We start from the raw sequence: 13,607 nt of genomic DNA on the forward strand, positions 1-13,607 counted from the left end.
TGGCTGTGCTGCACCCGGGGCGGTAGAGAAGGAGGGGGGGGGAGAAGGACGCTGAAATGCCATGGTGAAGACAGGAGGGGGGGGGAAGGACTCTGAAAGCACTTGAAGACAGAGGAGGGAGAAGAACGCTGAAAGCACATGGGGGAATACAAAGGGGTGGAGAAGGAAGAAGGGGTCGTCTTATACGGCGAGTATAACACAAAACTCTATTTTTTAACTAAAAGTTGGGGGGTCGTCTTATACGCCCAGTCGTCCTATACGCCGGCAAATACGGTACTTGTATTTTCTTTCATTTTAATTATGTTTGTGCTTTATGATCTGCATTGATAAAAAAACCCCAGTAAATAAATATGGTAAACAAACAAACAAACTGCCTACTCCATAGCATAACCTCTTAAATGATCTTTTCTTATTCAGGATAGTTTTTGTCATCTGCTTCATTTGCAATTCATGCATTTAGGGGTAAATTCTAAATTCTATTTATGCTGAAAAAAAAATCCACGCTATCACTATTCTGTAAACTGCTTCTGAAGTTAGGCGTGGTTTATAGAATGTGCGTAGAACCTGTCCCTATGACCAAAATTTAGGTGTGGCCATTTACAACAAGTAAACCTAACAAATGACTGTGCCTAATTTATATGTGGATCAAGCGTATTCTATAACAGTGAGCCTAACTTTTAGGAATGCCCATGTTCTTTCCCAGCCACCTCCCTTTTGAGATCCATGTAATAGAATTTACAAGCACCACTTTATAGAATAATGCTTAGAAAGTTGTGTGCATAAATTCTAATTAGTGCCAATAATTGCTCGTTAACTGGTAATTATTGGCACAGATTGGTTTGTTAACTAAGGTGCGCTAGCGTTTTTAGCAAACGCATAAGATTAGTGTTTGCTAGCCGAAAAATTACCGCCTGCTTAAAAGGAGGTGGTAGCGGCTAGCGCACTATTCTGTGCGTTAAGGCCCTAACACACCTTTGTAAAAGGAGTCCTAAGTTGTGCACAAACCGGCAATGCACGTGCAACTTTAGTCACGGTATATAGAATCTGGGGGTTCGTTCACATCTAGCACTCTCACCTTTGACACGTCTATCCACAAAACCCGCCTAGAACTCTGATTTGTAGGATTCGGCAAGATATAAGATTGCATATAATAATCTAAATACAACCAAAAGGAGAATTAGGAATGCCAAATTTAACCTGTAAGCTATATTATGCATATTGGTATTAGATCCCTAGTATGTGGCAAGTTAGGAGAAAAACTTGTACTGTAGCTACGGCAAATTGTAACCTATTAATTGTACATTATGTATGTTAACCTGTAACCTTTCCTGAGCTCTTTGGGGAGGGTGGGCTAGAAAACAAATTAAATAAAAGACACAAACTACCCTGATGATATAACAGTTGTAATAACTTTACAAAAACCTTTCACTATTAACCCAAATACACTAACACATTTATTATTTCAACACTAGATATAAAACCAGAAGCCTCACTATGCTGTGCAAGTAAGTTACACAATCATTTGTAATATCTGTATTAAAAGCAGCACATTTGAAAAAGAAATACTTAGAGGAAAAACTGGACAAATGTGGACATAGTTTAAAGCAGTGGTTCTCACATTTGTCCTGGGGACCACCAAGTCGGGTTGTCAGAAAGTCCCTAATGAATATGCATGAGACAGGTTTGTATGCCTATCATTTCCTACTGACTTTTTTTTTTTTAATCTGCAGCATATTCAGCAGTCATACAAGATGACAAACTTCTCCTAAACAATGGAAATGAATTACAGAATAAAATTCTAACAGAGAATGAAAAATGGTTAAAGGAATTCTATACAAAGCAGTAAATAAGTTTCAAAAAGGTTGACATCCACTTTAGTACAGTCAAAATATTTTATTAAACAGAAAAATACTGGACTCCATTTTAAAAACAGCTTTATTCTGTATATTTAGAAATGTGTAATTTTTTTTTTTAATAACTGCAAAGGAAAAATAATCAGTCACATGTGAATAGCCAAGAACTGATTAACAGAATACAGTGATATTTCTTCTAAAAAGAAATAGTGCCATTGTGCCATAATAAACTATTAGTAAAAAAATACGTTTTAGGGCACATAATACAGTATCTTATCACAAATTACAGTAGGGATACTTTTCAAGATTCTAATCAAACTAGAGAATTCTGAATAATGCAGCACTTAAAAAGATAAACTTTTGTGCAGGTACTTTTATGTATTGTAGAAATGCTGCTTTATTGCTGATGTTATAAAGTTCAAGGCTCAAAAGGTATATGAGAATACAAAGATATCCTTAAGAAACTGCTTTTGTTTTTATACAAAAGGTAAGCTTAAAAAAGTTAATTTACAAACCAAGAACAAAAGTGGTATGCACGCTTTATATACAGGCATTCTTGTAACATTCTAGAAATTTTCAATGCATAGCAGGAAACATAGCATCATTTTCCTCTGCTTCTCTTCTAGTTAATAAAACAAACATTTTCTCTCTCTCCCCCCCTCCCCTCAGTCAATAAGTTCACAGACTCAAGTTTCTCAGTCTGCCTCATGATTTATCATCTAGATTAACACAAAAGCTGTAAAAAATGTAGTTGCACAGAGAACTCCGAGTACTAAGACTATTAAAACATGAGGGTAAGGCATCCCTGCTGGTTAATATATCTGGAGTAGTGTAGTTAATTTACAAATCCACAGAGGTTACTGAACCATCAACTTATCACACTTGCTTTCCTTACCAAAGGATTGGTGGCTTGCAACAGAATGAAACCAAACCACCACAGCATTTTCACATAATAGGATCTGCGCTCATAACAACTTTCTAGGAAAAAGTCTAATTTTTTGTTAGTAGTTCCGATCATTCTTTGCCCAGTTGTTTCATTTGCGACATGTACCTCAGATGTATCATTTTCAACATGTGAAAAGCCATTTTAAAAAATGTAATTTTTTAAAAATAAAAATGATAAACTTGCATATGTTTACTCACAAATGTGCCACAGAATGTCTGCTCCACTTAGGGTTATAGATCATGTTTGTTTATTTAACCTCTAGGTTTTCCTATTGTGTATATGCTGCTGGTCCCTTATGAAAAGGGGAACTTAAATGAATTGCCATTATTTAGAAAAGGAAAACAAAATTCCACCCCACTTTCCCAGTTTGTGGCATATATTCTGACCATGGTTCAAAAGTCTACTTGCTCACAATGGTAAGTTCAAGCAAAATGCTTAATTATGAGTCCCATTATAACTTAAAGAACACGTAATACTTGATAAATGGTTCTGTTTAACAGGTAAAGTCCAACCCATTTTCACATTATTGACTCAGTAAGTCTGAGGATTAAAAATGGTCAATCAGGACTGAGACACAATTTGCTCCAACCAGATAGTTTGGATCCCCAGGTAGAGATTTGTGCTGCCAGTGCTTAGGGTCACCTGCAGGGAGAAAAACCAGAGTTCTGAGTTACAAATGTAATTTTAGTATTAATTGTATCGTGACAAGATATTTCAATAGAAACACCTAATCAGTCAGACGTGTATTTCTTTCAAATACAAACAACAAAAAAGTGAAGACAGTAAAACATGTTACCTGTCTCACTTTTGACAGAAGATAGTCATATGAACAGGATTGAATATATGATCATGTTAGTTACCTGATATGTCATTTATGTCATTTCATTATGTTTTAGTCATAAACCACCTCACAGCCAAGTTTGATACACAAAATATTTTTCTACAAATACTGAACACTACATTTCCTTCTGCTTTTTAATTCTTACCACTAAAATGTCCTTTTAGAAACACAGCACCTCTCCATCGCCCCCAAATACTACAAACAAAAAAACCAACTCAGCTTAAGTATGACATCCTGCTGCAACTTCCAGCAAAATTTCAACTTTACTTCACAGATCTGGAATGTCACTTATCCTATTAAACTACGGAAAAAACTTAAGTTACCCACTCAGGCCTAGATGCAGTAAAAGACTCGGTAAGACCATGCAGGTCTGCTCCGATCCGATTTTTTGGCAGATTCAAAAAGAACTATTGATGCACTAAAAAGTTTGCATGCAAAATAATTCCCGCGGAAGTTTGTTGTAATCACTGACTCTCCCATCCGAATGATGGCTGTGAGAGCAACTCTCACACATGTACAGAGCCAGTAGGAGAAGTCCGAACAGCTGAGAGCCAGGGGAAAGCCTCTTGCCACTCAACTGGCAGAAATCACTCCAATACAAACAAAATATTTCCTCCAAAGCTACAAAACCGGTGCTTAAAGGAACACAGTATGGGAGCAGAAGAAGCTCAAAATTACAAAATAAAATATTTAAATTGTTTAAATTTTAAATATTTGTTTTATTTTGTACATTTGTGCTTCTTCTGCTCCCATACTGTGTCCCTTTATGCATCAGTTTTGCAACTCAACTGTTTGGGGGCAGGAAATCTTTTTTTTAATGGACACAGATGATGTGCATGTTACATATGCACAATATCTGCCCCATAAAAAAAAAAGCACCCCTACGCTGGTGACAGCCCTCCCCAATGAACTGGAACAGGCACTGCAAACTGACCCCCCCCCCCTTGCGACAGCAAAAACGGAGGAGAAATGCCCACTTCCTCCTGCCATGCAGACACTGCTCCCCACCCCCCAAGGAAAGAAAATTGGAAGGAAGGATGTCCATTTCCTTATACCATGGCGACAAACGCTGGCTTTAGTGCATCTGGGCCTCAGACTGGAAAAGAACCCAGTGACTCTCTATACCAGAGGGTCACAGATACTGCAAAACCAGAACTGTGTGTTTGAAAAAGTTGGGTTTGGTAAATAAGCAGATATAAGGTGTGGATTACATTATCCAGTTCACTATAATATATATGAACTTTAGCATCTTTTTTCAGAATAAGCAGAGTTCAAGATGATATCAGTAGTTTAGAGGAAAAGTCAGAATATAAAACCTAGAGGAGAAAAGGGATGGGGAGCTGTGATATAAAGGTTTAACTATTTGAAAAGATATTAATAAATATTTTCCAAAGAAGGGAAAACTGTAGAACTAGGACATGAAATAAGTGTCAAGTAGGTAAAATTAACAGCAACACCAGGAAGTATTTTTTCACAAAAAGGTGGTAGATGACCGGAATGCCCTCACAGTGGAGGAGACAAAAAACAATGATGGAATTAAAAAATGCATGGGATAAACACAGAGGAATCTTAAACAGTATGAGTATGAAATATAACTGTAGAGAGTTTCTACCCAAAGCAAAAGTTAAATGACCACCTACCGAAAGCACCAGTTACAAACTTAACTGCTTTATTGGGCAGACTGGACAGACCATGCTAGTTTTTACCTGCTGCAATTTACTATTTTACTACATTGCATGTTTTAAGCTGCAATATCAGGGCAGAAAGCAAACTAAATCCTTCTCCACCAATCAACTGCATGTCAGTCCATTTCTAGAACGTTAATATTTATTCAACCTGCTTCAATGAGATACAACGGGAGTTGGGGGAGAATAGACTAAATCAGACATTAAAAAAAGAAAGCATGAACGACAGTTAATTTCCATATTAATGTACAACACTAACTAAATAAACTATGGTCAAAAGTTCATTTTCTCAAGTAAGTATTGCATTGCAAGGATTAATACCAAAGACAACAAGGCTAAGGCTACTGGCCAATAGACTGTACAATGTTGCAAATAAAGGCCTCCAACTCTGCACTACCCACCGAGTAGGGCTCTACACACAGCATCCTCATGTAATTATACAGAGAGCTCTACCTTTAAAGATATCATCTAGAAACACATAGGGCAAGATTCTCAAAAGTTTAACGCCATCGCCAAACTGTTTTCCGGTGGTTTAGCCTGTACGCAGTTTAGCGGCGGATTATCAAAAGAGATTATCTCCGTCTTTAGCGAGGCTTCTAGCAGTCTCTAACACTGACATGCAACATTGAAATGAGCCCTCCGGTGGATTCTTAAAAAATGCCGAGCCATTTTCAAAAAGCAGTGTCAGCTTTTGGTAACAAAAAAAAACGACTGGTCCAGGGGTGCCAGTCATTGTCAGAGACTGCTAGAAAGCCCTGTGTTGTGATGCAGCTGGAGAGATGCCCATTCTCTCTGCTACATCACAACACCTTGTCCCTAAAATCCCATCCGTGACCCCCCTGCAGCAGGAGAGATGCCCACTCTCTCCTGCTGCATTAAACCCTGCTGAAACCTGACTGCCCCCCCTCCCCCTCGCAACAGAAGAGATGCCCACTCTGTCCTGCTGCATTAAACTACCTGCCCCAACCCGACCACTTCCCCCACTTAGTAGTGACCCCTCCTCCCCCTTACCTCAAATTTGATGACCCAGAGGGACATGAACACCTTCCTTCCAGCTGCTGCATTGTATAAATGGGCCCTCCCCTCCCCAGTGCATCTTGGCTCCGATTCGTTCAAGTTGTTTAAGGCCCCCCCTCCATTCCAATTTTGACGTGGTTTTTAAAGTTGCAGCCAAATCTTTCAGCATGGAGCTGGGAGAGGACCATAAGACTGAAACTGAGCCCCCGGGAGCATTCCCAGAAACATCCACTGTTAACAGCAGCGTCCCAGTGTCTTTCTGTGAGGGACGTGCCCCTAAAGTTGCCGTTGGTGGAGAGGGAGTATCACCCCTCTGGATAGGCTTCCTTTTGTGTCCTGCTGCAATTGCCATTTTTTTCTTCTCTTGCAGCATTGGCAGTGCTGAGCTTCCCTCCCCTAATGGTACCAAGAAGATAGAGGGGAGAGCTGCGACAGAACAGGAGCAGTTGAAGAAAAAAAATGACAGGACGAGGGGAGGGGCTCCAGGTATAGGGCATCCTGCATTACAACAACAGATTTCAGACCCTTCTAGTTGGAGCTCTGAGGTTAACTTAGTCCTCTTTTTACCTCCTGATGAAGAAAGATGTATGAAACACAATCAGTGTAGAGGAAATGGAAGTTTTTGTTAGTTTGTATGAGAAGTTTCACTGATATTTTAAGTTTATTGGAGCACTTTTGGATTGAGAAGCAGTTGGGACAACATCATTTTTGAAGATTAACCAGCATTATAGACCTTTTCTAACATACTCTTACACCTGAATTGGAAGCTTAACACGCAACACTGCCTTTTAAGCTAAGTATAAATTTCATATACAATAAGATCTTATAAGCTGATTATGCAATTTAAGGCAGGCAGGTGAGTGCGATGATGTCTGGTTGTAACATCATTAATGAGCTTTAATGCTGTGTTTTGATGGTTTTAAACTGAGCACACACAATTTAATACATTTGAACACTATTTAATGATGGTTTTAATGAGAAAGCATATTTTATGGTTTTTGTTTTGTATTGAATTTCTATATTTTTTTATTGGTTTTTTAAATGAAATATTATATTTTGTTTTTTTCTTTTTTGTATTCTGAGGTGAAGACATGCAAAACGAGGTGATGTGTACCATGGATGCCATGTGATCAAGAAGCCATAGCATCTGACATGCCGTGATACGTGGAAGGGTTGAAACCATTTGACACAGGTGAACCAGATTGTTGACTCTGCTTTGGTAGAAAAGCTCAACCTTTAGTATATAAGAGTTCGTATGAATTCCAGATTCCAAGATAGGTGTAGATGTGACTTTTGGTAGCTGACAGCAAACCCAAGAAGCTCCTGGAGATGAACTGCTGAGGTTGTGGCAAGCTAAGCTACTTGCGATGATGAAGCTTTGATCATCCAGTCGTCTAAGTAGGGAAATATGTGAAACCCCCATCCGCCACTACCACTAGATATTTTGTGAAGACGAAGAAGCCGAAGCTAGGCAAGTGCAAGTGTTTAGATTCAACTTGAAACTGAAGGTACTGTCTATAAGCAGGTAGAATGGAAATATGAATGTAGGCCTCCTTGTGATCAGAGCTAATCGTCTTTTTCCAGGAGAGGTAGAAGAGTTCCCAGAGAGACCATGCAGAACTTTTCCTTCAGCAAGTATTTGTTGAGGCCCTGGAGGTCCAAAATAGGTTGGAGGCCTCCAGTTTTATTTTCAGTATTAGGAAATACTTAAGAGTAGAATCCCAGGCCTCTCCTCCTGCAGGGGAACAGGTTTTATTGCATTTAGCTGGAGAACAGCCAGGAGTTCTTGATGAAAGGTCTTTTTGAGGGTTTGAAAAGGCTGTTTGGAGGTTTTCTGAGCAAGCATACGGTGTAGCAACAATTCAAAGCACCCACTGATCTGTTGTGATAAAAGTCTAAAGTTGGTGAAAATAGATTAATCTGCCTCTGATGGGAAGATTGTGAAGAAGAGTCTGGGAAATACTGGCAATGCTTTCCAGAAAGGAGTCAAAAGGATGATTATTTGGATTAAGATTTTTGTGGTATCTGTTGCCTTGTACGATGTTGTTGAGCTGCATACCTATGCCTAGAAAATGAGGAAGAAGTTGATTGCAGCGAAAAAAAAGAAGTTGATTGTAGTGGCATTTCACATTATAGTAATATGAACATTTGGATGAGGTAGAATATTTTCTGGATGATGGAGAAGATTGAGAGGTTTGTGGTTTAGATAAAGTTGTCATAGTATCTGTGTACTTTTTAATCTTATCTGCGGCTTCCTCAATTTTTTTCTCCAAATAGGTCTTCTCCCTTACAAAGTACATTGGAAAGACGTTCTTGGATTGAAATTTCCATATCAGAAACTCGAAGCCAGGCCAAATGGCACATTGCAATTGCTACTTCAGACGTTCAGGAAAACACATCAAAGGCATTGAAAGCTGCTCTAGACATGAACTTTCTATTTGTGAACAAGTACTTAGACAATTGTTGAAATTGTTTTGAATTGTCTGAGGGGAGAAATTCCTCAAAATCTGACAATTGTTTTAGTGAAGACTTCAAGTAAATGGACATATAAAATTGGTAGTACATAATTCCATTGAGGAGCATAGATAACTGGAAGATGTGTGTGCCAAATAATCCAATGTTGTAGCTTCTTTGCCTGGAGAAGCAGAATGGTGTTGAAGTTGAATTCTGTCAATCTTGGACACATTTGAATTCTGTAAATTGTGTCTCTCTAGGAATTACCTGGACTACCAGTTTTTAAATAAAGTACCTTTCATGACTTTGTGCAAGGGTACCTTAATGCATTAAATTTGGTGGTGCTTTAAAATCCTCCTCTGTTCCCATTTTGATGGACAAAGCCTGTCCCATCTGCTTTATAAAGCCAGAAAAAGAAACTTTCTGGCACAGATGCAAATTTTTGAGGAGGAAGGGAAGGATGAACAAGTATTCCATAGGACTTTTCTGCTGAGTATTCTGGCAATTCCCCATCTGAATGGTTGGCGATATCCAAGCCAGACTCCTCAAAGTACACTCTACTAGGAAGCATGCATCGAGAGGAGTATCAACTGAGTTGAGGTACAAGGCGATGTTTCTCCATCAAAGATAATGCATGTATTGAATAGGTCCGTGTTGACTCTGTTGCTCGACACCGAGCAGGGGAACATGACCTCGTCCTCGATCATTGCACCAATGTATCTCTGGGATGGGCTGAGGCAGGATTGGAGCCTTTACTGACTGTGCAGTAGCCCCGTAAACTTGTCTGAGCATAGACCAGATCTCCTACTGGAGAGTCTGTGCTAGTATTGGGAGAGATATCAGCATGGAAGCAGTCTGCTGTACCAGTTGGTGGCGCATGGGTGACCTCAATGTGAAGGCATGTCTATGAGGAGATATCATTGGATGGAAGGAGAATGGTCATTTTTGCACAGACATTTACGTACTATGTATTGAAGTCGACACTTGGGAGGATGCAGTGGCATGCCTAAGGGCTCAATGCTTTGGATGCAGTGTCAATGCCAAGGTCATAGGATGCCAAGTGTCAGGTTCTGAGTCCCCTGCCATGCTCGATGTTGATGCAGACAGTACCAAAATGTTTTTTGAACTGAAGTTTTCCAGGCTTTGAGTGACCTCTTTTACATACAGAGCTAGAGGGCACAGTTAATGTCTCAATGTCAGACACCGGACACACCAATTATATGGATCAGAGCCTGAGATGGTCTGCTTACATCAAGAGCATTTCTTAAACTCTCTTGGTACCAATTTTGGTATGGAGGGGAAAGCGGCCAATTCTAAATCAAAGGGCTCAATTGCCTGGGGAGCTCAAGTTAAAAGCATCCTGAAAAAGAGAGCTTGAGGGGGCCTGAAGGCCAAAAAATTGAAAAGTTCACAAATAAACCATAGTTGGACTAAATATGGAATACTATTAAAAAAAAAGAATTATGAAAAAAAATTATGAAGAAAGCTATGAAAAAGAAAAACAGGAAGGCAAAAAAAAAAAAAAAATTAGATGTGCTGAAGAGAAAACTGAAGATACAGCTTCTCAGCTCCACAGGAAATGAAGAACTGCTGGTCCTGCAAGCTGACATATTTGTGATAGTGCAATATTTTTAGATAGTGCAATATAGGCACTATCTAAAAAAATTTAAAGTGACAATACACTTGGTAATGCCCGTACCGGGATCCGTGGATGCTGCCACCCACATGAGAATATTATATAAGCTTGTCCTCGGAGAACTTAACAGCAGAATACATTTGCTTTGCCCATTTTTGATGCAGCTTTCTGAGCACAAAGTATCTCTGTGACTGAAGTATTTCTCTTTCCCATTAGTGCAACACTATTAACATTTTCTGCAATTTGATCAGTAAGATGGGAAAATATCTTCCATACATAAGTGTTTTCGCTTCCAGTCCGTGAGGGCCGCCAACAGGTCATGGTTCAAGGTCATCCTTACTAAAATTCCATAAGACAGTATACAAGCAAATCTCTTTAATGTATATTCATTAAGAATATTTTCAAAACTAAACCTGTTTGAAGCCCTTGAGGACTGCCAGCGAATACTGCTACCATGCCGCAACTTGACACCTCTTTCTCTCCCTCTCAATATCCATGTTTGACTATTGTACCAGCCTACCTTTCAAGAACTAACACTGTGGGTCTTCCTTTGATTTCTGATTCTTTACATGTTTTGGCATTATGTGGCTTATCCTGCCTGTACCAAACTCGCACAATGGGGACCTGGGATCAAGCCTTCACTGCAACTGTCTAGGAATTTTTGTCCTAAATTATATACCTCTCTTCCCAACTAATTCAGCTCAGTAGCAGCTGTAGCAGTTCTCAGTAGGGTACCGATATTTATGCTCCTTTCTTTAACTCTGCAATCATGGAACCTAAATTCAGCTATTAGGTTTTGCCACTGCATGACGATTGGGACTATGACCTCCATGAACACTCCCCTTGCAACATCCCTAACCCCTGCTGGCCAGGATAGATGACAACCTAATCTAGGAATTGAACCCATGTTCTCTGAATCACTAGGCTAGTCCATAACATGACTTCTGTTCTGCATATTGTTTTGTTACGAGATGGATGGGCCCAACTGGCAACCTTCTCCTATATTACGCCTAATTAACCTGAAACACAGAGGTATAACTGAAGTTTGCATATTTATTGATTTGTTGTGTCACAGTGCTTGTTATTGTCAAAACGTACAAATCTAAATAAATAAATCTTGATAATCTAATGATTCATACAGTCAAAGAACACAAATGTCCACAAAACAAAACTAGACTCCCACGGAAAAAAAATTAAATGCATTTTCATAGCATGCATTAACATTTCTAACTGCATAATTTTATTAGATTCATTCAGTGACTATTCAAAATAGTCTGATTTGTGTATATTCATCATCAGATGAGAAATATCTGATGAAATAATTCACAATACAGTAATTATTTTTGGATATAATGTATTTTAACAGTAATTTTAAAATGTGTACAAATGCTTTGCTACATTGTAGCCATATAATTATTCATATGTAAGGGAAAATGGTCAACATCAATCTCGCAGTTTTGTCAATCAACCTACTGTATCATAACTATACTAGCAATGCATGCATGAAAAAAACATTTAAAAGCAAGATGAAGAATAACATGAAAATGCAGCGATTTGTCATTTACAACATGCAAGGAATGCAATTTCAACTCAAATTATAATAGCACCAAAAGCCCCAAAAAGGACAGATGAAGGACAGCATACCCGACGAGGAGTCGGATGATTTTAGAGCAAAAGACCAACCATCAGGAGTCATAGACGCACAGTGTGGTAAGCGCAGCTCCACAGGCTTCAGGAATTTTAATCCGTGAGGTCCACACATTACTAAAGGGCTCAGCAGGGTTTCACCTACAAGGAAGAAGAAAATGTTTATGAATAAAATGTTATTGTTAAATAGTGCCAAATTTTTGTATTGTGCAATTGCAATTTTGATTTTTTTCCAAATGTGATGAATTCTTTCCTCAAACACTTGTATAAATTAATATCCAGGGTTCTGCTTTGTATAATACTTTTATTTTTTAAAAAAAACCAAACCCAAGCTCTCTCAGTTTTAATCACATAGTACAGGCACTCTAATACTGACAGAATTTGAAGCATTATACAAAATATATACAGATATCCGAAGGAAAAAAAATAAAATCACAGGCATCTATAATGCTCTCTCTATTAAGTCTACAGTGAGAGGAGAATTAAAGCAGAGAAATATTTAGAACACAATCTAAATATCTCATTATTTTTTTAAACAGGGGAGGTAAGAAAATAAAAAACTGCAAAGGCTATAGCCATGGACCATATCATATCATTGTTTTGTCCCATCTGTTAGGTCCTAAATTATCAGCTTCATCAATCTTACTCTTTGGAATGCTCTTCCTCACCACTTACATTTAGAAAAACAGACAAATTCAAGACTGGACTCAAAACTTTCATTTTCCGTGATGCTTCCGACTAATGAAATGGAAAGGGATTGGGATTTGTATACTGTCTTTTTGTAGTTTTACAATCACACTCAAAGTGGTTTTCATACAGGCACTTCAAGCATTTTCCCTATCTATCTGTCCCAGTGGACTCACAATCTAATGTACCTGGGGAAATGGAGGATTAAGTGACTTGCCCAGAGTCACAAGGATCAGTGCAGGGTTTGAACCCACAACCTCAGGGTGCTGACGCTGTTGCTCTAACCACTACGCCACGTTTTCCAATAGCAGTCCCCTTCCTGGCTCCTGGACACCTCTGAATCTTATCTGTGCCTTCTCCTCTCATATCACTTTTTCTTCTGCCTTTCAATTGGGGTTCCTGTCTCAAATCGCCTTATTATAGATTATAATAACAACTCTTTCGTCAGATGAAATATGCGCTCTAACATTTTTGATGCTTGAATTATGTCAAACCTGAATTGTTTTTATACATGTAATGCTGTAATTCACTTTGAATAAAATCAGAATATAAATAAACTATTATACCAATTTATAAACCATTTAGGCAGTATATCAAATATAAATAAACTCGAAACATGATGACACTATAGCACTCTCTTGAAAATTTTAGCATCAAGGGATGTTTTAGCTGCTCTGGATCAAAACAAAACAAATAAAAATCTTAGCTAAAAAATTGTAAGAATTTCCAAAAAGACTCTGAAGTCAGGACATCTGACAACTCAGCTATTGCACAAGAACTACTTGCAACCTTGACTCAAACCTACCAAGCACCTTGGCTGTGGCTCCTTCTAAAGTACTGC

At 38.6% G+C, this 13,607-nt stretch overlaps 1 protein-coding gene across 1 annotated transcript in view; it reads right to left on the reverse strand.

The window, feature by feature from the left end:
• Positions 1–1,873: 1,873 nt before the first annotated feature.
• The window catches only part of TJP1 (tight junction protein 1), a 355,098-nt gene continuing 343,364 nt past the window's right edge, over positions 1,874–13,607 (reverse strand). Inside the window, 2 exon segments of the mRNA XM_033920501.1 lie at positions 1,874–3,441; positions 12,137–12,220. Of these exon segments, the coding sequence (XP_033776392.1) occupies positions 3,347–3,441; positions 12,137–12,220 (179 nt within the window). The 3' untranslated portion in view covers positions 1,874–3,346.

Source organism: Geotrypetes seraphini, chromosome 14, assembly GCF_902459505.1.
Source record: "Geotrypetes seraphini chromosome 14, aGeoSer1.1, whole genome shotgun sequence".
Lineage (NCBI taxonomy): Eukaryota > Metazoa > Chordata > Amphibia > Gymnophiona > Dermophiidae > Geotrypetes > Geotrypetes seraphini.